This window comes from Callithrix jacchus, chromosome X (assembly GCF_049354715.1).
Source record: "Callithrix jacchus isolate 240 chromosome X, calJac240_pri, whole genome shotgun sequence".
In the NCBI taxonomy this organism is placed as follows: domain Eukaryota; kingdom Metazoa; phylum Chordata; class Mammalia; order Primates; family Cebidae; genus Callithrix; species Callithrix jacchus.
In genome coordinates this window covers 16,064,768-16,090,804 of record NC_133524.1, presented here as the reverse complement: position 1 = coordinate 16,090,804, position 26,037 = coordinate 16,064,768, and the positions used below count along the sequence as shown (strand labels likewise).

The 26,037-nt window shown below is 44.6% G+C and overlaps 1 protein-coding gene across 3 annotated transcripts in view; it reads right to left on the bottom strand.

The window, feature by feature from the left end:
• Positions 1 to 25,613, bottom strand: part of CA5B (carbonic anhydrase 5B) — a 57,881-nt gene extending 32,268 nt beyond the window's left edge. The window contains exons 1-2 of one of the 3 annotated variants that reach the window (XM_035289137.3): positions 25,477 to 25,613; positions 6,393 to 6,587 (exon numbers count right to left, since the gene is read on the bottom strand). In XM_035289137.3, coding sequence (XP_035145028.1) covers positions 6,393 to 6,534 — 142 coding nt within the window. In that variant the 5' untranslated portion in view covers positions 6,535 to 6,587; positions 25,477 to 25,613. Of the gene's footprint in view, positions 1 to 6,392; positions 6,588 to 7,574; positions 7,867 to 24,876; positions 24,960 to 25,476 lie in introns of those variants that run through there. The other 2 variants (XM_002762652.6, XM_008988997.5) reach the window with 2 other exon arrangements.
• Positions 25,614 to 26,037: the final 424 nt, after the last annotated feature.

The window sequence follows — 26,037 nt, the reverse complement described above, 5'->3', positions numbered from 1 at the left end:
GAGGCGGAGGTTGCCGTGAGCCAAGATCACACCACTGCACTCCAGCCTGGCAACAGAGCAAGACTCCACCTCAAAAAAAGAAAAGTTTAATAAAATTTTTTGTAGAGGTCTCACTATGTTGCCCAGGCTGGTCTTGAACTCCTGGGCTCAAGCTGTCTTCCTGTCTTGGCCTTTCAAAGTGCTAGAATTACAGGCACAAACCCTCACACCTGGCCTTTATTCCCACTTTTGCTTGTGCTTAGAAGCCCTTTCTTCTCCTTAACACTTACAGAAATCTTTTCTAGTCCAAGTCTTATCTCCCCGCTGACCTATTCTCCAACCACTCTGAGCTTTGCTTTTTCTGAACGCACACTGAATTTGCTTTCACACCATTTAGCACCCAACCATTCCTCATGTAATCTGTGTTTGCTTTATCTGCCCAAAGGGCCTATGTCAACTGCAAGCCCATGAGGTCTGTGTCCTGCACTTTTTCTACAGTCTCCAGGGCTTTACTTGGTACAAGGCACAGAGGAGGTACTAAATGCTTATGTTACTGATACAGAAAACCAAACAAATTGACACCAAGGCTCTCCACCTTTACCTCGCAGGCACCATCTCTCTCTACCAGGCATGCTGGTTTACCCTGAACACCTCTTAGCTTCACCTAATCGTATCTACCTGTTATTCGTTTGTTCCTTAAAATTCTACCAGGCTTTCAAGGTCAGTTCAAGCCCCTTCTCTGACACTCCCACCTTAAATAAAGCATCTTTCATCGGTTTTGTTGTTGTTGTTGTTACCCAGGCTGGAGTGCAATGGCGAGATCTCGGCTCACCGCAACCTCCGCCTCCTGGGTTCAGGCAATTCTCCTGCCTCAGCCTCCTGAGTAGCTGGGATTACAGGCACGCGCCACCATGCCCAGCTAATTTTTTGTATTTTTAGTAGAGACGGGGTTTCACCATGTTGACCAGGACGACCTGCCTCGGCCTCCCAAAGTGCTGGGATTACAGGCGTGAGCCACCGCGCCCGGCCCTTTCATCTGATCTTACTCCTCAACACCTATTCTCTCTGTTCCGGAGCTCCCCAATATGGCAGCACCATCCCTGTGTGCTAGTCTGAATTGAAGTGGACCATATAAATGTACAATACCAGGGGCTTTGAAGGCTTAGGACAAAATAAATATTAACATTTCATTTGTAATTCTTATTTTCATTTCATGTTGAAGTGATCATATTTTAGATATGTTGGGTTAAATAAAATATATTAGTTAAATTAATTTAATCTGTTTACTTGTACTTTTTAAGATGCGGTTATTACAAAATATAGAATTACCCATACTTTTGTTTTATTTTATTGTAGAGACAGGGTGTTGCTATGCTGCCCAGGCAGGTCTCAAACTCCTGGCCTCAAGTGATCCTCCCACCTTGGCCTCCCAAAGTCTTGGGATTATAGGCATGAGCCACTGTACCTGGCCTATTAGAAAATATAGAATTACCCATATGGCTCGTATTTGTGGCTTACATTATTTACTGGAAATCGTTGCCTTATACCCTCGTGTGCTTTTTCTGGTCCCTTGCTATGTACTGCCCTTTTTATGAGGGACGTGCTACTTCCTCGAGTCACTGAAGACCATTTGTGTAAACCTTGGCCTTAATGCAGTGATGGGTGTATACACAGGGACCCTCTCTCTGTATGGCTTGGTTGAGGATGATCGTAAAATCACAAACTGCCTTGTTAGAGCATCATCAGGGCTATAAAAGGCACTTGAATGCCAAGTCCATTAGCCACAGGATACACGTGCAGTTATCAGCACAGGAGACTAAAGCCCACATTTCCTGGTGATCAGTTCCAGGGCTATTTGTCAGTCCCAGGCAGCTGAAGATAACCCTGAGGCCATTAATGTAATTCTAAGTGGCTCCTAAGCAGCTCATTGTTTCTCAAGATTTTGTGTATGTTAATAAAAGATCATCTAGGGGCTTCCTGAGTCTATATTATCAGGAGTCTTTGTGAAAATCCTGCAAAACAAGCTTTTTATTTATCTCCAGGCTTTATTTGTATTCTTCAAAATTAATTGGAGAAAGAATAGAATAACTTTCAAACACAGTACAGTTATGATATAGATTACTGCTGTCAAATAGAACTTTCTTTGATGATTGAAATGTCCAGTATACTAAGATCTAGGCATATGTAGCTATAAAATTATAATGAATTTAATTTTAATGAATTTACATGTAAATACCCACATGGGGTTAGTGGCTACATTTTTTTTTTTGTTTGTTTTTTTGAAACAGAGTCTCGCTGTGTCACGGAGCTGGAATGCAGTGGCATAATCTCACTGCAACTTCCTCCTCCCGGTTCAAGTGATTCTCCTGCCTCAGCCTCCTGAGTAGCTGGGACTACAGGCGCCCACCACCACGTCCAGCTAATTTTTGTATTTTTAGTAGAGACAGGGTTTCACCATGTTGGCCAGGATGGTCTCGATCTCTTGACCTCATGATCCGTCCACATCGGCCTCCCAAAGTGCTGGGATTATAGGCGTGAGCCACCGTGCCTGACCTAGTGGCTACATTTTATACAGTGCTGCCTCCTTTTGTTCCTATTATCCTAACATGTTTCTCTTCCTTATAAAAGTAGGGAGATCATGAACATTAAGAATCATTGGAGGCTGGGCACGGTGGCTCGTGCCTGTAATCCCAGCACTTTGGGAGGCCGAGGCGGGTGGATCACGAGGTCAAGGATCGAGACCATCTTAGTCAACAAGGTGAAACCCCATCTCTACTAAAAATACAAAAAAATTAGCTGGGCATGGTGGTGCGCGCCTGTAGTCCCAGCTACTCGGGAGGCTGAGGCAGGACAATTGCTTGAACCCAGGAGGCGGAGGTTGCGGTGAGCCGAGATCGCGCCATTGCACTCCAGCCTGGGTAACAAGAGCGAAACTCCGTCTCAAAACAAACAAACAAATAAGAATCATTGGAATAGGCTGGGCACAGTAGCTCACACCTGTAATCCCAACACTTTGGGAGGCTGAGGCAGGTGGATCACCTGAGGTCAGGAGTTCAAGACCAGCAGGCTAACATGGTGAAACCCCATTTCTACTAAGAATACAAAAAATTAGCTGGGCATGCTAGTGCATGCCTATAACACCTGTAATCCCAGATACTTGAGAGGCTGAGGCAGGAGAATTGCTTGGACCCGGGAGGTGGAGGTTGCAGTGAGCCAAGATGGTGTCATTGCACTCCAGCTTGGGCAACAAGCAGGAAACTCTGTCTCAAAAAAAAAAAAAAAGAATCATTGGAATAACAAATCAGTATCATTTCCATTCTACCTGATATTCTTTATATTTTATTAAATTAAGAATTATTAAATGCACTTTCCTATGGTCTAAGATCTCATGCCTAAATCTTTTTATGTGACCATTAGGCTAAATTTCACCAGATGATATAAGTAAGGGAAACTGATTTCGTTTCCACACTGATAATAGGTACAGGCTTTTATCTTTATCTTATTATATTGCAAGTGTCCAAGGTTATGGCTATCAGCAGTTACTGTCTGCTACCTGAGATAACAGCAAACAGCAATCTGAGTTGACAGCTAAAGATTATCTGCAGGGAGCCTTGGGAGCAAAGATATGAGCACAGGGCACAAGGCTGACCTGAAATGCAGCTTTCTGAATTTGCCACAACCTCCTACTTTCATTCTCTCCTTATTCTGCTTCTTCTGCTCTAAAATGGTCAGATTTAAACATCCGAGGCAGGCACTGAGCATATGATAATGGTAACAGTTGTAGTGCGAGAAGTAGCGGCCAACACTGAGTCCTCACCGTGTGACAGCACTAGCTAAGGACTTCCCACATGCAAACCAGAAATGAAATTCCAAGCTTCCCAACTGACTGAATGGTTCCCCCCTACACTAGCCAGGGGGATCCCAAAGAAACCTGAAGAACTAGTTCAGCTCATGAAGGGAAAAGAGGTTGGGAATGCCTCATTATACCGCCTCCCTTCGGAGTTTAGACACAACTGACCAGCATTAATACTCAAATAGAGATCATAAGACTGACATAACAGACTCTTTGTAGCAATAAAATATCTACCTCCAACCTGACCCTGGTATAGCATCACATGACAGATAGCGGGCCCTGAAAGAAATCAAAGTATTTTACCCCAAAATATATTTCTTTTGGCGTGGGGGGGAACAGAGTTTTGCTCTTGTCACCTAGGCTGGAGTGCAATGGCATGATCTCAGCTCACCAGCAACCTCCGCCTCCTGGGTTCAAGCGATTCTTCTGCCTCAGCCTCTTGAGTAGCTGAGATTACAGTCACATACCACCAGGCCTGGCTAATTTTTGTATTTTTAGTAGAGATGAGGTTTTGCCATGTTGGCCAGGCTGGTCTCAAACTCCTGACCTCAGCTTCCCGCCTCAGGTGAGGTGATCCACCCGCCTCAGCTTCCCAAAGTGCTGGGATTACAGGCATGAGCCACTGTACCTGGCCTTACTCCAAAATATATTTATTTGACATACTTTGAAATGGCCCTGCAAAGCCATCCCTTGTGGGAGAAATGTGTATTCTGTAGAGAAGCCCTGTCCCTTTCCAGGTCTTTTCCTGATCCAGGAGAGATCTGACACCTTTTAAGGTCCTCTAAGAGATGTTTACCATCTAATCTCTCTGAAGCCTGCTACTGTGAGGCTTCATCTACATAACAAGAACCTTGGCTTCTACAACCCCCTCTTATCTGAACTCCAGTTGACTTCAACTCTTTGGGCAAAGCTTAACTTTTTCAACCATCTGCCAATCAGAAAATCTTTGAATCCACTTACTTATGACCTGTAAGCACCTGCTTAGAGATGTCCTACCTTTCCCCGCCAAACCAATTGTCAACGAAAAGAGCCAAACTCTGTAAAATATTTCAAGAGATTTATTCTGAGCCAAATATGGGTGACCACGGCCTATGACACAGCCCACAGGAGGTCCTGAGAACATGTGCCCAAAGTGGGGCAACCAGGTTGGAAACAGTGTAATATGCCACAAACGGAATCAAATGGTGACTCACTCTCCCGTTTTTCCTAGTAACTTCGAAACAATAACATGTCATCTGTTGTGGGAAATTCACTAAGTAAAGCTGCCCCTCCTGAAGCCACTACTGCTTTTTTGTTTTTTGTCAGCGCTAAAAGCAGCAAACTTTCCTAACTACATAAGCATACCGGATTGGGACGTTTAATTTCAACTTTCTGTCAAAAAAAAAAAAAAAAAAAAAAGAAGCAAGACTCATACTTTCCAATATAAACCCTAAACCACAAAGTGCCAGTGTTCGGAACAAGCCAGTCTCGGTAGGATGTGGCATGCTCGTAGGAAACCACACCCAGCAACCAGAAATTTATTATGCCCTGGCCCGTTTATTTGAAAAAGACCACAGTCAATGTTGAAGGAAACAAACTTATACTGAAAATGTATTTGTGGAGCAGTTTCAAGCCCTTGGATGTAGCTAGATTAGCATTACTAATTTACAAGCATTCCATTCTTACCCAGTCTTTTTGTTCTCTGCAGATAGCGTTAAAAGAAAATAAACACGAAAGTGGAGAAACCTACACCTCAGTGCAGTCCAACATTTGAAAACTCTGTGCCAAGGTTTTGTAAATAATGGAAAACATGTAAAATTCCTCCTTAATGATAATGCTTAGCCACTTCATCTCTCCAGTAACTCAAAGTTATCTGTCCACAAATACATACATTATCCTTTCCCATCCTCTTACGCAGAGCTGGTTGGGCAATGACTGCAGACATTTTTGGTTGTTACAACTTCATGAGGGTGCTACTAGCATTTAGTAGGCAGAGGACCATTTCCTGCCTGACTCAGTCTTCCGTCCTTAAGGCGGAGCACACACTTGCAAACTGGCCAGCTAGAATTAAGTCTGTAATTCCTAACCCAGGACAGAATATTCCAGAAGGTTGAAGCTAGTAAACTGTTTACAAGCATTTACAAGCAATTTCCAGAAACTTAAGATTCCCAGAAATAATCTGTGTTCTGTGGATTAACCTTTGTTCAAAAGGAAAAAAAGACAATTGTTACCAAGAAATAATAAACAACAGTTTCCAAAATATTAAAAACTGAGATCTGCCTCTTATCCAGTTTCTGCATGATATCATTTTAACATGCTAAAATTAGTCAAGAAAGAACATTCTACAATTACTTTCATGAATCAATAAACAGTTTTTCTCACAGTTCATAAGGCATATAATCCTACACTGGAAAACCAAAGACAGCATAGCTACAAATGTTTATCAAGTGTGATTGTTGTAGACATTTTTTTTGCTCTTGCGCACTTGCTCCCTCCTTTCTTTTTTTCTAAAAGATGAGATTTTGCTCTGTCACCCAGGCAGGAGCCCTTTGTGTTCTCTTTGAGGAAGTGGTGTACTCACAGGCTCGGTTCCGGGTTTTGTAAGTACAAGTATAGAGGCTGCAGGGCCTGGCTGGCATGAATCTTGGAATCTGGAACTTTCTCCACAGCAATTTGCCTGGAGATGCTTGAAGAATGACCCTCAGGCTGTTCATCACCACCATTTTTAGCTTGAAATCTTGAACAGTTCCCAGTTAAGTTGCAGGAACCTAATAACCTAGGGGAAGGAGGGCAGACAGGGAAAGCTGTAAACAACAGAGACTTAAGATCATGGAGAAACCTCTAAGTATAACAACATTCTGACTAGTCATACACACCCTGAGGTGGAGGGAGGGAGGGCAGATGAGAGTCAACAGTTTATCCACTCCTGTTCCTCAAACTCATTGGTCCCCTCTGGGGAGGGCAGGGAGGGTCCTGAGGACAGACACACATGCTTTGCCTTGCCCTCAGGGTTGGCAAATATTAGAAGTCCAGAGAAAAGCTTCTCTTTATCCACAAGAATGAAAAAACTGTTTACAGTACAGTTTCTTAAAATTAAAAACAAATTGCTTCAGGAAATCCCAGTTAATTATCCAGCATGGTATTTACACGTACAAACAATCCCAACATTAAAGCCCCCTCCAGGCTGTCTGAATAAAAACAAACATCTGTATCTAGATTGCTTAAGAAACAAAACAAAACGAAACAAAAAACCGAGACACATCCTGCCAAAATAGTCATGGATAGTTTTGAAATCTGAGCTTAAATATAATCTGTGACTCTGCCAATTTTAGGTGTAACGCAATGGCCCTTGAACATGGGAAAATGGACAAAGTAAATCCTGAATTCTCTCTCTACCTTTCACATGGTCACAGTCAAAGTCTCCGAAGATGATACTTTCTAGGGTATTCACTATGGTGTTCTGAAATGATGATAATATTAACTTTGAACACTCTCCCAACCCCAGTATTGCTTCATCTATTTTCCGTGAAAAGTACCCCTGTTCCAAATGAACAAATACATTCTGAAATGAAAAAAAAATCAATTTTTTTTGGTTACAAATTCATTCCACTGCAGATTTTGAAGTGTTTACTTTGAGTACTTGAGACACATTCAGACAGCTGTTCAGGACACCATTCGTGTAGCCATGACTGTGGTATGCCTACAAGGCCATGTGCCCTGGCCCTGCTAAAATCACTTGTACTCCTGCCCGCCCACCAGCTACCTGGACTTCAGTTCTTTCAACTTCTTCCTGTCTTTCCCTTCGGCCTGTGCAGATGCTCTTCTTTCTTGGACTCTCCTCCATCTGTGCCTGGTGAATCCCCAGCCCTGCTTCAGGTGGCTGATGCCAGTGTCACTTCCTCAAAGCTCCCTGGACCACATGCTCACCAGGTCAGCCCAGAACCTTCTTTGTGCTCACAGTGCTTATTGCAGTTGAATTAATATCTGACCAGGAATGTACTTTTCGACTGTATCCTCTCCAGTATCTAAGCCCCACAGTGGTAGGGACCCTGTCTGCTCGGTCAGAGCTGCATCTCTTAGTTTGGTAGGAGTTGTTGATATGCAAATGCAGGCCATTAGAAACTGGGTCCACCCAACATGGCTATTCCCACCATTGTTGACTTGCCCTTGTCCCCACCTGTGCTTGGTAACATGGCCACCCCCACATATCTCCTCGTGTATAGAACATCAGGGTGCCCTGCATTTGCATATTAAAAGAGTAGGGTGGAAAGGTCAGTTTTTTCATGGGCTACATAAATAACATGCCTGGTCAAACTAATCCCCTGAGCCCTATGCAAATCAGACACCGCCTTCTCCAGCCTCTACATATACCTAGCTGGTTTCCACCCCAGTTGGGGTCTCCTCTCTCAGCTTTGGAGCACCCCGCTTTGTCTCTGTAAGGGAAGCTTCTTCTGTCTTCTCCCTTCCTTCTTGCCTATTAAACTCTCCGCTCCTTAAAATCAGTCCATGTATGTCCACGTCATTTTATCTAATTCAACTCAAAACAAAAAACACTGGTGTTTACCTTTAAAAACAGTGATGATCAAGGGAAACACAAAAGCAAACCACTTGACAGCAGGGTGTTCTATTGCTGCAGATTCTACCTTCTCCTGCAAAAAGCATGACTCGCCACTATCACCATGGCCAGGGGCAAAAGGCACAAAAAGAAGTCGAGAGGCACTAAAGACACACTTGGCAAAGCTGATCATACAAACTCGGTCTTTCAGCTAGGTGTGGTAGCTCACTCCTGTAATCCCAGCACTTCGTGAAGCCAAAGGGGCAGGATTTCTTGAATTCAGAGTTCGAGACCAACCTGGGTTGCATAATGAGACCCTATCTCTATGAAAAATAAAAAATTAGCTAGGTATGGTGGTGGGTAACTGTAGTCCCAGCTACTCAGGGGGCTGAGGTCGGAGGATCACTTGAGCCCAGGTCGAAGCTACAGTGAGCTGTGACCATGCCACTGCACTCCAGACTGGGCAACAGAGCAAGACTCTGTCTCAAAAAAAAAACAAAAATAAAAACCACTCCTGCCCCAGGCCAAAACGAAATCCCAAAATTGGGTGGGTGCTTCTTGTCATACCCAACTAAATCGGAGTCAAGTGGATGGGGGAAGCAGTACTCAGGGCACATAGCACCTGCTCCAAGAATTAAATTTTCCATAAGCCCGTTGCTAAAACTGTTGTAACTTGAAACCAGTTTTATCTTGTAGCTACTAAAACAACTTGCTGTGCCTCTCAAAATAGGTTTAGCCACCGCCATCACTCACCAGTTAGTGCTTGTCAGGTCCCAAAAACTTTACTAGTGCCAATGAATTTTCTTCCAAAACAATATGTAATATTCCTCCTTTTTATAAAATCTCCAACCTACTCTTTGTTCCTCAGACATGCTGAAGACCATCCAATCTGTGTGTATGCCCCAAATTCTGATTCTTGCTTCCCAAATAAAATGTTACATTTGGGCCAGGCACAGTGGTTCACGCCTGTAATCCCAGCACTGTAATCCGGGCACTTAGGGTGCCAAGGAAGGTGGGCAGATCACCTGAGGTCAGGAGTTCGAAAGCAGCCTGGCCAACATGGTAAAACTCCGTCTCCACTAAAGATATTAAAAAAAAAAAAAAAATAGCTGGGCGTGGTGGCGCATGCCTATATTCCCAGCTACTTGGGAAGCTGAGGCAGGACAATCACTTGAACTCCTGAGACGGAGGTTGCTGTGAGCAGAGATCGTGCCCCTGCACTCCAGCCTGGACAACAGAGGGAGACGCCATCTCAATAAACAAAAGTTACATTTAAAGATACATCTCTTTTATTTTGAGTTTGATGCATTTCACTTACAGACCTGAACTTTACTTCTTCATACCATCTTTCCAAGAAGAGTGTAAGAAATGAAACCCACGTCACGGTTCCCAGTGATGCTGAGCAAGAAGGCAAATATTGTGCTTTCATCCACCCCTCTCTTTGTGCACGTTCCTGCCTGTAATTGGCTGTGAACTAGCTCTTCTCTGTATTGTTGTCCTTGACCCTGCTCCATCTGAGCTTGACGGGAGGAGGCTACACCTATGCGGAAGGAGGGAGAATCATCTCTGTGTGCGTTGTGAAATGAAGCACACGGCAGGGTGAGAAGATGGTCTTTTGGCATAGTGCCATGCACTTCGCTCTGCATATGTGTCACTTTGCCAATGTGCACTGAACTCAGGGAGCCAGAGATGTGCGGCCATTACATTAAAGGGGACTGGTAGGAAGTCAGTGAATTCCATGGAAGTTCCTTATCTCTAGGCCTAACTCCCTACCTGAGGTCTTCAGGCCGACGTATTAGCTTGGAAGAAGGTACCATAGATTGGGTGGCTTAAATTCGTTGTCTCATGGTTCTGGAGGCTAGAAGGCTGAGGTTCGAGTTGTTTGCAGGGCCGATTCCTTCTGAGACAGTGAAAGATCTGTTCTAGGCCTCTCTACTGGGATGCTTAATTTTATGTGTCAACCTGGCTAGGTCATGGTACCCATATATTTGGTCAAATACCAGTTTAAATGACACGTTGAGGCCAGGCGTGGTGGCTCATGCCTGTCATCCCAGCACTTTGGGAGGCTGAGGTGGGAGAATCACTTAAGGTCAGGAGTTCAAAACCAGCCTGGTTATAATGGTGAAACCCTGTCTCCACTGAAAATAAAAAATTAGCCGAGCGTGGTAGCTCGTGCCTGTAATCCCAGCTACTTGGGAGGTTGAGGCACGAGAATTGCTTGAACTCAGGAGGTGGAGGTTGCAGTGAGCCAAGATCGCACCACTGTACTCTAGCCTGGGCCACAGAGCAAGACTCCATCTCAAAGAAAAAATAATAATAATGTCACTTTGAATGTATTTTTTAGATGAGATTAACATTTAAATCACAGACTTGAAATAATGTTGATTACCATTCATGTGGTTGGGCCTTACCCAATCAGTTGAAAGCCTTAAGTGAAAAAAGACTGGGATCCCTTGAGGAAGAGGAAATTCTACTTCCAGATTGCCTTAAGACTGGAGCTGTGCTATGGTTTGAATGTGTCCCCAGACTTCATGTGTTGGTAACTTAAGGCTATCCCTAAGTGAAAGGAGAGGACAAATTATACCTGACAAGCCATGTCCAATGAAAGCAAGTTGCTGAGTTACTTCCTATCACTACCCTTCAAGGAACAATTGAGGGCTCCCGGCAGAGCTCTTTCACGGGCTATCAACAAGCCATCTGCCTGAACAAGTACTGTATCAGTCTTTCTACCTAGTGCCATTTGCCACTTTGCCAATGTACAATGAACTCAAATCACATAATGAGGGACTGGCAGGAAGTTAGTGAAACCCACGGAAGTGCCTCACTTCCAGGCCTAATTCCTTACCCAGGGTGTGTAGGCCGGTGACATATAAAGCACATCTGCATTGTGCAAAGGTGTTTGAAATTCACAAGGCAAAGTTAAAGTCAGTTTTGTTCATAATTTTTTTTTAAGACAGGGCCTCACTTTGTCACCCAGGCTGCAATGCAGTGATGTGACCACAGCTCACTGCAGTCCCAACCTCCCAGGTTCAAGCTGTCCTCCCACCTCAGCCTCTCAAGGAGCTGGGACTACAGGTGTCAGAGGCATTTGAACCAGTGCAACTCCGTCTTGAATACAGGCTGAGTAAAATAAGACTGAGGCCTACGGGGCTGCATTGGCAGGAGGTTAAGGCATTCTTAGTTACATGATGAGATAGGAGGTCAGCACAAGATACGGTGGTCATGAAGACCTTGCTGACAAAACAGGTTGAAGTAAAGATGCCAGCCAAAACCCACCAAAACCAAGATGGCCACGAAAGTGACCTCTGGTCTTCCTCACTGCTCATGATATGCTAATTATAGCACATTGGTATTCTAAAATACATTCTCAGCAGCACCATGACAACTTACAGACTCCGTTGCAATTCGTAAGCTGTCATGGTGCTAGTGAGAATGTTATCCTATATGCTCTAAATAGAAGTTATATCCTATATGCTCTAAAAGGGGAGAGAAATCCTCAGTTCCTGGAATTGTCCACCCCTTTCCCAGAAGACACACGAATAATCCACCCTCTGTATAGCATATAATCTAGATACAACCATAAGTATTATCAGATAAGCGGCCCAAGCTACTGCTCTGACTATGGAGTAGCCATTCTTTATCCTTCCTTCCTTCCTTCCTTCCTTCCTTCCTTCCTTCCTTCCTTCCTTCCTTCCTTCCTTCCTTCCTTCCCTCCCTCCCTCCCTCCCTCCCTCCCTCCCTCCCTCCCTCCCTCCCTCCCTCCCTCCTTCCTTCCTTCCTTCCTTCCTTCCTTCCTTCCTTCCTTCCTCTTCCTCTTTCTTTCTTTCTCTCTCTCTCTCTTTCTTTCTTTCTTGACAGTTTCGCTCTTGTTACCCAGGCTGGAGTGCAATGGCGTGATCTCAGGTCACCACAACCTCCACCTCCTGGGTTCAAGCAATTCTCCTGCCTCAGCCTCCTGAGTAGCTGGGATTACAAGCATGCGCCACCACACCTGGCTAATTTTTTTGTATTTTTAGTACAGATGGGGTTTCATCACGTTGGCCAGACTGGTTTCAAACTCCTGACCTCATGATCCGCCCACCTCGGCCTCCCAAAGTACTGGGACTACGGGTGTGAGCCACCACGCCTGACCTATTCTTTTACTTCCTTAATAAACTTGCTTTCACTTTGCACTATGGACTTGCCCCGAATTCTTGCACAAGGTCCAAGAACTCTCTCTTGGGGTCTGGATAGAGACCCCTTTCCAGTAACACAGGCATGTGTCACCATGCCTAGCTTTTTTTTTTTCGTTTTTTGAGATGGAGTCTTGCTCTGCCGTCCAGAGTGGAGTGCAGTGGTGTTGAATATCGTGAGTTCCAAATTTCTCTTCAAAGAACCAGTATGCCAGTATGTTCTTTGTGCTCCATTTTAAAGTTTAACTTCTTCATTCTCTTCGTCTCCTTGCCCCTAGTTTCAGTAAACAACTTTCCTGCCAGCCCTAATCAGTAGTTCATATCTGTTCCCCTAGTCACTTGCTCCTTCCTGAGTCACCGTTGGTCATCTGTTCTGTAACCATCTTTTCTGTGTAAACTGCTCACCCCACCACTCTGGCTCGTACCCCTGCTCTCTTTAAAATAGCCAATTGGAATTAGCTTAGACTGTGCAGTCCAACCCTTGCCAACAGAGGAATGACACAGCCGTAGGAGTTACCTTGTCAGGGATAAGAACTCCCCCCTCCTTTGTTCAGGTGTTCTCTCTGTTCCATCCATGAGACACATCCTTCTATAGAAGTAAAAATTGCCTTGCTGATAAAATTTATGTTCAAGTACTATTTCTTTTGTGGCACTCAAAAATTTGCTTCTAACAGTGGCACAATCTCAACTCACTGCAACCTCTGCTTCCCAGGTTCAAGATATTCTCCTGCCCTCGCCTCCTGAGTAGCTGGGATTACAGGTGCCCACCACGATGTCTGGCTAATTTTTTTGTATTTTTTGTACAGACAGGGTTTCACTAAGTTGGCCAGGCTGATTTCCATCTCCTGACCTGAAGGGATCCTCCTGCCTCAGCCTCCCAAAGTGCTGGGATTACAGGTATGAGCCACCACTCCTGGCTGTGCCTGGATACTTTTGTTTATTTTTTTTTTAGAGATGGGGGGAATCTCATCTCATATTACCTGAGCTGGTCTCAAACTCATGGACTCAAGCAATCCTCCTGGTTAAGGGCCTCCCAAAGTGCTGGATTACACGGGGGTGAGCCACTGCATCTGGCCTGCTTATCGTTTTATGTGTGCATTCGTGTATACACATTTTTGAAGGGAGCATGTATGTCAAAATGTACCTTATTTAAGAGATGTAAATGTTTGACTTGGGATTTCAAACATGGACTGGTAATAAACTTTCAAGGGATTATCTTGATAGTGTGTTCAGCTAACTAATAGTGATATAGGAGTTAAGAAGAAATTACTTAGGCAGATAGTGAGTTTACCAGAGTCCTCAGTAAGGTTTTCCTTTTAATAAAAAGCAGTCCCCGAATCATTTTCTTTTTGAACAAAGGTCAGCCTGTAAAATCAAGCTGCAGAAATAGACAAGCAAGCTGGAAGCTTGCACAGGTGAATGCTGGCAGCTGTACCAATAGAAAAATGCTACCTAGAACTAGGCATGTGCAAAATGGCAGCTCCATCTTCTCTTTGCCAGCCAAGTGTACAGTAAGGAGCAGACACAATGGCACTGGCCTAGTAGAAAGCCTATTTGCATAATAAGATTAGGGTGGGGAGACCAGCCTTCCCATGTGCTAAGCAAATGTCACACCTGGGTGGAACCAATCTGTGGCCCCTATGTAAATCAGACACCGCCTCCTCAAGCCTGCCTATAAAATCTGCTGCAGTCCACCACTTTGGCCTTTTTTGGATGTCTCTCTCCAGCAAGAGAGAGAGCAGCTCTCCTCTCTCCTCTCTTCTGCCTTACTAAACTTTCCACTCCTTAACCCACTTCGTGTGTGTGTCCATGTTGTTAATCTTCTCGGTGTGAGACACCAAACCCCGGGTATTTACCCCAGACAAGAAAGTCACTTCATTAGCACACTGTTTTCAAATAACTTACTTAACTCAATTAACTGGGCAGACTTGAAGAACAATAGACCATTGGCAACTTCAATTTAGAATCTCACTCTGCTTTGTTTTTCTTAATAAAGAAAAACTTTATTATGGAAAACTTCAATTTTATAGAAGTATAGTGAGAACACTGTAATAAAACCAATTCCATTTCCACAATTGTCTGTTCATGGCCAATCATGTTTTATTTATATTTCTCCTACCCCTGCCCCCGCCATTTTTCCTCCCAGCTTATTTTGAAGCAAATTCCCAGACATCCTATCAACTTATCCTTCATTGTATCTTTCACAGGAACACATTCTCCTAATTCAGTTTCTTCTCCATAAAAACTATCTGTATGAAGTAGGCTCTGGTGATAGTTTATTACAGAATCTGAAAACTATCATTTTTTCAAAGTTAAAAAAATGGCAAAGAAGCCCAGTAACCTGATAAACTTTCTCAGTATCAACCTAACTTTTAAGAAACATTTTACTTCTCTTACTATGGCCACCCTCATCTTGGATGGAATCTCAGATTATAAATTTTATGTTCTTTCTAACTTGGAAGACCACGAACCTGCGTAATCTATCATTACAGCTCAACAGAGTAAACGGATAATGAAACCACCTTTGCAAACATTACATCAGTGAGAAAATTACGACAATGAAAGAGATCTGAGCGAATCCACCCCTCATCTTTCCTTTTCCTTAATTATTCCTGGGCTATTGGGCCAAGCGAACTTTGGAAGACATTTAGGCTATAGTTTAAATGATAATAGTCCTTGCCCAAAACTCAACCACGTTTGTAAAGCTAATAAAAAGCCATCAATCTAGGGGAAGAGAGGAACCTTATTCTGCTAAGGCAGGGGTGTCCAATCTTTTGGATTCCCTGGGCCATATGGAAGAAGAATTGTCATGGACCACACATAAAATACACTAGCTGAGGAGCTTTAAAAAAAAACACAAAAAAAACTCATATTTTTTTTTCTTAAAAAGAATATTACTTTAACCTGTATGGAAAACTCATAATGTTTTAAGAAAGTTTACAAATTTGTGCTGGGCCATATTCAAAGCCATCCCGGGCCACATGTGGCCCGCAGTTGTGCTATGGTGTAGACATAGATTGCCAGCCATTCCTGTAGATAATACCACTACTGTAGATTGGCTTTTGAAGATATCTTTTCAGTTTTTTTGGCATGTCTGACACCCATGGCTCCACCTGGACCCACCAACCCCACTCCTGTGGCCCCATCCAGAAGCAATTCAGCTTGCAAGAGGACACTATGATTTCATCTCCTCCTCAAACAATCAGCAGCAAGCCTAGCCACTTCTACCCATTCCCCTAAACTGCCTTTGAAAAATCCCTAACCTATGAGCTTTGGAGGAGATTATTTGAGTACTAATTCCATCTCCCACATGGCGTGGCCGGCCTCATGTCTACTTAAACTCTTTCTTTACTGCAATGCTGAAACCGCCTTTGCAAAATTATAACTGAGGAAATTATGACAGTAAATGAAATCAAACCTAATCAACTCCATCTTGCTTCTAATCTTTAAGCCGTCCTTGTTCATCCCTGGACGTAGGCTGAACTAACTTTGGGAAGGAATTCAGTTCATGGTTTGACTCTGAAACAAAACTGATAGCAGCCCTTTCCAAAAAAGATCCCCTTCTTGCCTGGGGACCAGTCTGCCTTTGCAGGACTAACAATTTAGCTACGAGATTAGAAATTACAGTTCAGGGGTTCTGCAGCCTCTGGCTCCAAGAGTCTGAACCTCCCCCAATTGCTCCTTGGGATAACATTGCTAGTGTAAAACCTAAGATCAGTGCTTGAGATATTTTGCAGACCCTGCACTCAACGGCTCAGCTGACACCACCCAGACCGATAATCTGGCTTAATCAGTTCTGCCATCCCATCCAGGACCAAAAGACAGCAAGAAGCCCTCACTTCCACCCACTATGATTCCATCTCCAACATGAGCAATCAGCACTTCTCACTTCCTAAGCCCTTACCTGAGAAATTATCTTTAAAAACTCTGATCCCTGGATGCTCGGGGAGACTGATTTGAGTAATAATCAAACTCCAGTCTCCCACACAGCTGGCTCTGTGTGAATTACTCTTTCTCCATTGCAATTCCCCTGTCTTGGTAAATCAATTCTGTCCAGGCAGCAGGCCAGGTGAACCCATTAGGCGGTTACAATGCCATGGTCTTTGTGCAGCAGGCAGGAAGAGCCTCTTGAGCGATTACAATAATATGAACTGAAACGGTTAAGATTAATGCTTAAAGTACATCCTTAAATTTATGCAAGAATCTAGAACCCAAGAGGCAGGAAAAATAGTTACTCAGTTACAAGAAGTTGACACTTTCTGTGGCTTCAAATGGTGCAAGCTATGAAAGCTCTCTGAAAAAGCTGCTGTTATATAAATACAAGTTATTATTAATCAAATTGATTTTGTTAAAATGCTACCCATCGTATAAATGCAAAAAGCTAACAAAATAGTCATTTTGGATGACTTTTAAAAACATTTTCTTTTTCTTTAAAGCCAATAAATACTCCAAACAAACAATTGCAACTAATCAGGATTCCCTCTGATAAAACTGATTTGACATTAAAATGTTATTTCAAAACCTCCTGAAAGATATGAGGAAATCTTGCCTTAACTGTACTTCCTTCCCACTGATTTCCATTCCTGAAGTGAAGCAATAGTGAGTGATTATCTCATGTCAAGCACTGTGCTTGTATAAGATGAAAAGATCATGCTCTTTCTCCACTCCCACAAGCTTGCACTCTACAAAGAAAAACTATTTAAAAAAATACTTCTTTTTTTGTTACCTTTTAAAAATTGTGATAAAATATGCATAACAGTTATCATTTTAACCAGCTGTAAATGTACAAATTCAGTGGCATTAAATACATTCATAATGTTGTGCAATAATCACCACCATCTGTAAACAAAACGTTTTCATATTCCCAACATAAACTATGTACTCACTAAACATGAACTCCCCCTCTATCCCCTAACCCCTGGCCACCTCTCTTTTACTTATGTCTCTGTATTTGCCTATTCTAGGTACCTCCCGTAACTAGGATCGTGTAGTATTTGTCCTTCTGTGACTGGCTTCTTTTACTTAGCATAATTAAACAGATATTTCTTTTATTTCTTTTTTTTGTGAGAAAAAGTCTTGCCCTGTCACCCAGGTTGGAGTGCAGTGCTGCGATCTCAGCTCATTGCAACCTCTGCCTCCTGGGTTCAAGGAATTCTCCTGCCTCAGCCTCCAAAGTAACTGGGATTACAGGCACCTGCCACCATGCTCAGCTAATTTCTGTATGTTTAGTAGAGACGGGGTTTCACCATGTTGGCCAGGCTAGTCTTGAACTCCTGACCTCAGGTGATCTGCCCACCTCGGGCTCCCAAAGTACTGGGATTAAAGGTGTGAGCCACCACGCCTGGCCATAAACAGATATTTCTTAATCAAAGCTGGACAAGATGACAGCCTTGATTTCATGCAATGAGCATATATGGGGCAGAGGCTCTAAGTTTCAGGAAAGGATGGCATCTGAAAAATGTATCCTAGGAGAGAGACAGTTTAACAGGAAGCAAAGGCAGAGGGATGAACAGGGGAACCTTCAGCGATGATGAGGAGGTGGCAGGGGATGATTACGCCCCAAGGCTGTAGAGGACGATTGCGGTCAAAATGGGCAGAACCTTAGGTTTATTCAATAAATACTTCCAGTGTCTGGGGGATGTAGGCAAGCAAGTGGAAAAGGCCTCCTTTCTTGCTCACAATCAAGTGAGAACGAGACATTAATTTTTGGGAAGATGATGGCAAGTACAATGCAGAGTCAACAGAAAGGGCATGTGGGCTCTGTCTTCAAAGGGAAGTTGTGATAAGACAAGGCCAAGGACATGCCCGCCAGCCAGGAGAGCTGTACAGATGAGTGAACACACATGAGGCTAAGGCACAGGGCTCGGCACAAGAGGCTGTGTGGGGTCTGAGACCTGTTAGCATGGCACTCAGAGAAGTCTGGGAAGTGACCCTTGACTCCGCTCCACAGAGAGCCATCAGGAAAGCACTGAGGTATAGCAGGCTGGGGCTGACGGCCAGGGCCATGGTCATGCCTTGAGGATTGCCCTGCATTCTGCAATCACGCTGTCTGCATAACATCGAGGCTGGAGGCCACCACTTGGGAGAGGGTGTTATATTTTTTATAATGCCTGGCCTAGAGGAAGTTTTTCCTGTACATCCAGACTGGCTCTCTAGGGCTAGGGTGCAGGAGGGCTCCAGAGGGCCTGACTTCTCCCTCACCTTCACCCTCTTCTCAGTCATTCTCCTCCACACTCAGTGGTGGATTACTTGTAGTGATCCAAAAGTCTGAACCTCTATCTGTGCCCCAGAATAGTGCTGATCTCACTGCAGGGGACCTTGACTCTGAATATTTTCCTTTTTCTTCTTTAGACAAAATCAAAACAAAGCCCCACAAAGCTCGAACCTGCTTTTTTTGAAAGCAAGCCAAGAGTATTTCTGAACTTCCCATCATTCCAAGTCTGCTATTAATATTTGCCAATGCACTGGCCAAACAGATGCCCAGGGATGCAGCAGGAGGTGGGGCGAGATGAGGATTTGAGATTAATTTGGAGAATATGAAATTCCAAGAGACTGGAAGCCTTTTGGATATTATTTCACTTGTACGGGAGAAAGCAGTGATAATGGATGGGAACGAGTGGGGCCGGGAGTCAGGGAGGAGGTGATTCCTTTAACCATCCTTCATTCAATCCATCACGGTTTTATTCTTCTTTTCATTAAGATATCAATTGAATATCTATTAAGTGTGAAACATGGTTTTAGGTTCATTGGGGAACAGAACAAAGTCCCTACCCTTGTGGAGCCCACATTTTAGCAGGGGGACACAGATAATAAACAACAAATGTAATAAACAAGTCAGTTGTAGAGACAATTTGAATATGTCCAGTAAACAGTGGAGCAGGGTAAGATGAATTCGGAGTGCCACTTGGGAAAGGATGTTATATTTTTAAATATATTGCTCACAGGAGGCCTTGTTGAGAAGATAAAATTTGAGCCAAGGATTGGAAGAGGTAGGGAATTAGTTACATGACTATCTTAAGGAAGGGCATTTCAGGCATGAGGAATTGCCTGGGCAAAGATCCTGAAGTGGGCATACGTCTGGCATATTCAAGGGAGATAGTGAGGAGGCCAGTATGGTAGTAGAGTGAGCCAGGAGGAAGGCAGTAGGAGATGAGGTCCATAGGTAATGGATGACAGACCAAGACTTCCAGGCTACTGTAAGGGTTCTTTCTTTAAGGGTTCTCAGTCTTGGCACTGTTGACATTTTTGAACAGATGACTCTTGGTTGTGGGGGAATGTCCTGTGCATTGCAGGGTGTTTAGCAGCATTGGTATTGGCTAGCATCCAATAGATGCCAGTTCTACCCTATACTAGAGTTGTGAAAACAAAAATTATCTAGATATTGCCAGATATCCCCTGGGGGAAGGGAGTAGGGTTACCACAGGTTGAAAACCACTGCTTTAAGTGAAATGGGGAGACAATGGAGGTTTCTGAGCAGAGCAGTAACATAATCCAATTTACATTTTTAAAAGATCACTCAGGCCAGGCATGGTACCTCATGTGTGTAATCCCAGCACTTTGGAAGTCCGAGGCAGGAGAGGATCGTTGGAGGTCAGGAGTTCATGACCAGCCTGGCCAACATGGTGAAACTACGTCTCTACTAAAAATACAAAAATTAGCCAGGCATGGTAGCAGGCACCTGTAATCCCAACTACTCAGGAAGCTGAGGCAGGAGAATTGCCTGAACCTGGGGGATGGAGGTAGTACTGAGCTGAGATCATGTCCTATTGAAAATTGCCTTGGGGAGTAGAGACAGGAACAGGAAAGAATTAGGAAGTAGGAAAGAAGTAGGAAAATCCTTCAGGATAATCCAAGGCTTGAACTAATCCACAGATGTCACAGTGGAGGTGGTTAGAAGTGGTTGGATTTTTGATATATCTTGAATATACAGTCCATAAGATGTGAAAGAAAGGAGTTAAGGATTACTGGAAAATTCTTGGTCTACACAAGCGGAAGAATAAAGTTACTATGAACTGAGATAGGGAAGACAGTGGGAGAAACAGGTTTTGGGGGGGAAATAAGTAGCTCAGGTTTAAGCATGAGGAATTTAAAGTGAAACTCCAGTAATCGGAGTGAAAGAATATGAAGCACTGAACTGGGCAGTGATAATAGAGTTGGACAGCCTCCCAAGTAAGTCCCACCTCAGCCTCCCAAGTAGCTGGGACCACAGGCATACCACCACGTCCGGCTAATTTTTGTATTTTGGTAGAGATGGGATTTCACCATGTTGTCCAGGCTGATCTCAAACTCCTAGCCTCAAATGATCCACCTGCTCAGTGACTGGTATTCAAGAGATAGCCATTGTGATTTAAAATGTAGGCTCTGGCACTCAGTTAAAGGAGAAAAAAAAGGAAGAAGTGGCGGAAGACCTCATGATTTAATGGCTGGAGTGATGCTGGCAGTAGAACGAGGATGAATCCCTGAAGAGAAAAATAGAACCCGTCAGGCGGGCACAGTGGCTCATGCCTGTAATTCCAGCACTTTGGGAGGCCAAGGCAGGTAGATCACGATGTCAGCAGTTCAAGACCAGCCTGGCCAAGATGGTGAAACCCTGTCTCTACTAAATGTACAAAAATTAGCTGGGTGTGGTGGCATGTGCCTGTAGTCCCAGCTACTTGGGAGGCTGAGGCAGAGAATTGCTTGAACCTAGAAAGCGGAGGTTGCAGTGAGCCAGGATCACGCCACTGTACTCCAGGCTGGGCAACAGAGTGAGACTCTATCTCAAAAAAAATTAAAAAGAGAGAACTTGTCATGAGAAACAGGGAAGGGAAAGATGGCAGGTCATACGTGTAATCATACTGAAGATATATACACACACACGCACACATACAAACACACACACACATATATGTATATACACACACACATATATATATATATGTATTTTTGAGATGGGGTCTCCAGGCTAGGCATGGACGCTCATGCCTGTAATCCCAGCACTTTGGAAGGCCAAGACAGGTAGATCACTGGAGGGCAGGAGCTCCAGACCAGCCTGGCCAACATAGCAAAACCCCATCTCTATTAAAAATATGAAAATCAGCCATGTGTGGTGGTGCATGCCTATAAACCCAGCTACTCGGGAGGCTGAGGCAGGAGAATCGCTTGAATCCCAGAGGCAGAGGTTACAGTGAGCTGAAATCGCACCATTGCACTCCAGCCTTGGTGCTCGGTGACAGGGCAAGACTTCATCTCAACAACAACAAAAGAATGATATGGGGTCTCTGTTACCCATGCTGGAGTGCAGTGGCACGATCTTGGCTCACTGTACTCTCCGCCTCGCATGCTCAAGTGATGCTCCCACCTCAGCCTCCCAAGTAGCTGGGACCACAGGAGCACCACCACGTCCAGCTAATTTTCGTACATTTGGTAGAGACAGTGTTTCGCTATGTTGTCCAGGCTGATCTCGAACTCCTGGCCTCAAACAATCCACCTGCCTCGGCCTCCCAAAGTACCGGGATTACAGGCAGGAGCCATGGCACCCAGCCCACTAATATTGGATTTAAGGTGCCAATGGGACAGCTGACAGGAGAGGCCTAGGAGAGAGTTAGCAACACAGCTCCAGTGCTCAGGAGCAGTCAGGAAGATACAGACAGAAGGAGAATTCCCTCCTCCCAGCAGCTACAGGTGTATCAAGGGAGACTGACAAAAAGGAGCCATGAAGGATGCTGGGACTGAGAAGGAACAGTCAACGTCAGTCAAGGAAGGAACAGAGCATGGAAGATCCAGGTAAGGAGGTTCCAGGAAAATCCAAGTAAACAGAAATTCAATTTAGCTAATGCTAGGCTGTAATATTTACAAAAACACGAGGTTAGTTTTGCTCAGGCCTAAGGTCTATCCTCTCTGTTAAATTAAAAGTAATAGTTTATTAACAGTTAGTTATTTAAACTTACTCACTGCATTCATAAAAGCCAAGTTTGTGAACCAAAAATAATGTTTAACCATCAAACATAGCACATGACAATCAACTAGTACCATACATTACTGTAAGAATCTGTCCGTACATAAGTTTGTCCATAAAGATGGGTCCCTGGGCTGGATGGGCCACAGGGGAGCTTTCTATGCTATATGATCTTTGCAATCACTGATGATTTATGTATATCCTTGGATTTTGCTAACCTGCCCCTTATCTGATTCCAGACTTAGAAATGTATGGAAACAAAGACTCTGAAAGCCCTCAATGAATCATTCATAAATCTTGTGTTTATTAAATGACAAGTACCTCGAACTCTGCCTGATGAAGCCATTTATGTGTAGGCAAAACAGACAACAACAAAAAATGTACTCTGACTAAAGGTAACAATTACATTGGAAACAATTCCCTGATTCTCAACAGACTGACCCTTCCTTTTCCCATCTCGCATTTCAAAAGGAAACAAGTCTTTTGTAATTCCCTGAAATTTAAATAGAGATTATGTTGCAATATCTTGACTGAGAAAGCTCAGCTTCCTCCTCTCACCCACTTCTTTCCTGGGAGCATGATCCCAATGTGTGGTAGCCAAAGGTTTCAAAATATATTTCTAATAACTGCTCTGTGTGCTGCAATTAATTGCCCAGTGCCACCAATGAGATGAAATGTATTTTCCCCTTTCTGTCAAATTTCCCAAATATTCATTCATTCACTCACAATTCACTCAATCTGTACTGCGTTCCAACTGTGAGTGATTGCAGCTTTTTTGCCTGGCTCCAGGGAGAACCGGGCAGGTGCGTACAGGCACAGAGAAAGGTGCCCTGGCTGCTTTTGGCATTTCAGTGAATTCCAAACATGGTGCTGAGGTGAAAAAAAAAACCTGAGTAAAAGTGAAAATTCCTAGAAAGCTTTATGGTTTTCCATTTCCTACATACCCAAGAAGAGTGGCCACTCCTTAGGGATATGCAGGGACAATTCAGGGATGTGGTCTGGGGCAGCTTCTCTTACCACAGAAATAGGGCTACTTGCCAGGCGCGGTGACTCATGCCTGTAATCCCAGCACTTTCTGGGAGGTCAAGGTGGGCAGATTGCCTGAGCTCAGGAGTTCGCGACCAGCCTGGGCAGCACAGTGAAACGCTGTCTTTACTAAAATACAAAAAATTAGCCGGGCGTGGCAGCGTGTGCCTGTAGTCCCAGGTACTCGGGAGGCTGAGGCAAAAGAACTGCTTGAACCCGGGAGGCGGAGGTTGCAGTGAGCCGGGATGGCACCACTGCACTCCAGCCTGGGAGGCAGAGTGAGACTTCGTCTCAAAAAGAAGAGAAAAGAAAAGAAAGAGAAAGAAAGAGAGAGAGAAAGAAAGAGAGAGAGAAAGAAAGAAGAAAGAAAAAAGAAAGAAAGAAAGAAAGAAAAAGAAAGAAAGAAAGAAAGAAAGAAAATTGGACTACTTGTCTCCATACTCTATCAAGACTTTTAAACAGCAGAGTGATGGGGCCGGATTATCAGTAAAGGACTAATGGGAAGCAGAAAGCAATACGGTTTTCAGTGGCTAACAGAGAATAAGTTCTTTTCAAACTAAGGTGTACACATTAACTCCCTTTATCCCTCAAACTTTCCTAGTGAAAATACACTGGAGGGAGGGGCACTGATATCAATATTAATGAATTGTCACAAGCCTTGGGGCAGAAGCATATAACATTGAATGCCACAAGAATTGGGACAACCAACAAGGTTTGTATTTTAGAGGTTCCTCTCCTTCAGCTTTTACCGCTGAGCACAAAACAAAAAGGCCAGAAGAAGAACTGCAGAGTGAAGAAGACTCAGATTTGTCCGCATGGCACAGTTGTGATGCTGATCCCCTGTCCTGGGGGTGGGTGTGAGTCTCCACAGTCCCTGACATAGTAGGCGGTGCCGATACTGAGGGAGTCCCAGTTTACTGCGCCTCGGTTTCTGGAACAGCAACCTCAGATTTGTCGCCCTTACCCCCGTCTCTAGCTATTTCGCAGACGGCTGAACTTTGTGGAGTTATTTAGATTCAACCAACCTAGGCAACACCACCTCTCAAGGAACTGCCCTCCTCCGCCCCCGCTTCTCCCCATTCTCTGGAACAGCTGTTATCGTGTCCTGTGCAAAGAACCTGGAAGGATGACAGCCGTTTGGTAAGTTTCATAGTGGAGGAAGAGGGCTGGGGTGGAGGAGTTCGATACCCTATTAGGCCCCACTTAGTACTCAAGGGCGCCCCGCCGGGACCCAGACAATACTCGCAGGATCAACAGCTCTCCTAGCTCCGGGACCTGGTGCGGCGTGCGGAAGAGGCGTGTGAAGAATCACGGCCCTATCTGGATCGGCCCGCCCCTGTTGTCCCCTCAACTCCACTGGGCCACCCGTCCTTACCTGAGCGTCTTTCCAGATCAGGAACCTAGCGGCTAGCTCGCCTCCGGGTATCCGCAGCTTGCACGCCCCGCCATCAGAGCTACGCCCCCTCGTGCCCCGTCACGCCCCACATACCCAGACCACGCCCCTCAACCGAGGCCACGTCCCCATCCGGCAGATCCACGCCCCACTACGCCGGTATGTACCGCCCTGGTAACGCCCTACCAAACCGTGCCAGTCTCGCCCTCCACCCTGGCCATACCCCTTTAGCCACAGCCCCGCCCCTCTCTCCCGGACCACACCCGCATCCCACTGCTCAGTCCTAGCCTCGCCTCGGCGCTCCGCCTAGGCTCGTCCCTCCAGCCTGGGCCACGCCTCTGAGCCCCGCTCTGGCCCCGCCCCCGCCCCCCCGCCGGACGAATCCTCCCTCCTCCTGCTCACCGCTGGTCGCATTTGTGCATTCAAACTAGACCAGGGGCTTCAGAGCCTCATCTAAAAAGTGACTTTCCCTCCGTTCCTTCCATCTCCAAACACCAGGACTTGATGTGCTGGGAACAGGTGACTCAGTGGGAAAAAAACACTGAACGTTTCCTTTCCCGCTAGTTTTCATGTCCAACTTACCCGAGTTTCCTTGAGCCAGTTTTTATGTCCTCTGAACTCGAACTGTGGACTCCTGTTCCTTTCAGCCCAGTTTTCATATCCTTTAAAGCAGAGCCGTGGATGTGTTCCTTCCAGCCTCTTAGCCGACCTTAAATGCTAATCAGATGAGTGGAAAATAACAGAATTCCTCTACTTCCTGATGTCTCCTCTAGATGGCCTTTCCTAGGCACCCAGGCACCCGTTGCTGCCGAGGGACTGTGGAGACATCACCCACATTTTGTGCTTTAAGATTACTCTGCTATCATTCCACCCTCCATTTACAACTCTGGGTCCACGTTAAAAATATGAAGAAGCCATAACCAGCTTTCTTTCCCTGTGTACATAAATCTCTGACTCATTCATGCAAGTTTCATTTATTGAGTACATGCGCCCCTGACAAATAAGACAAGCCTCAAGGAACTTACAGTCTGAAGTTGCCCCAACTTGGGTTTGGATGAGAAAATTGGGGAAGATGTGACAAAATGTTGATAGGTGGAAAAGGACTTGGTAATCTTAGGTCTTCCTGATCCCATTAGCAGGAAT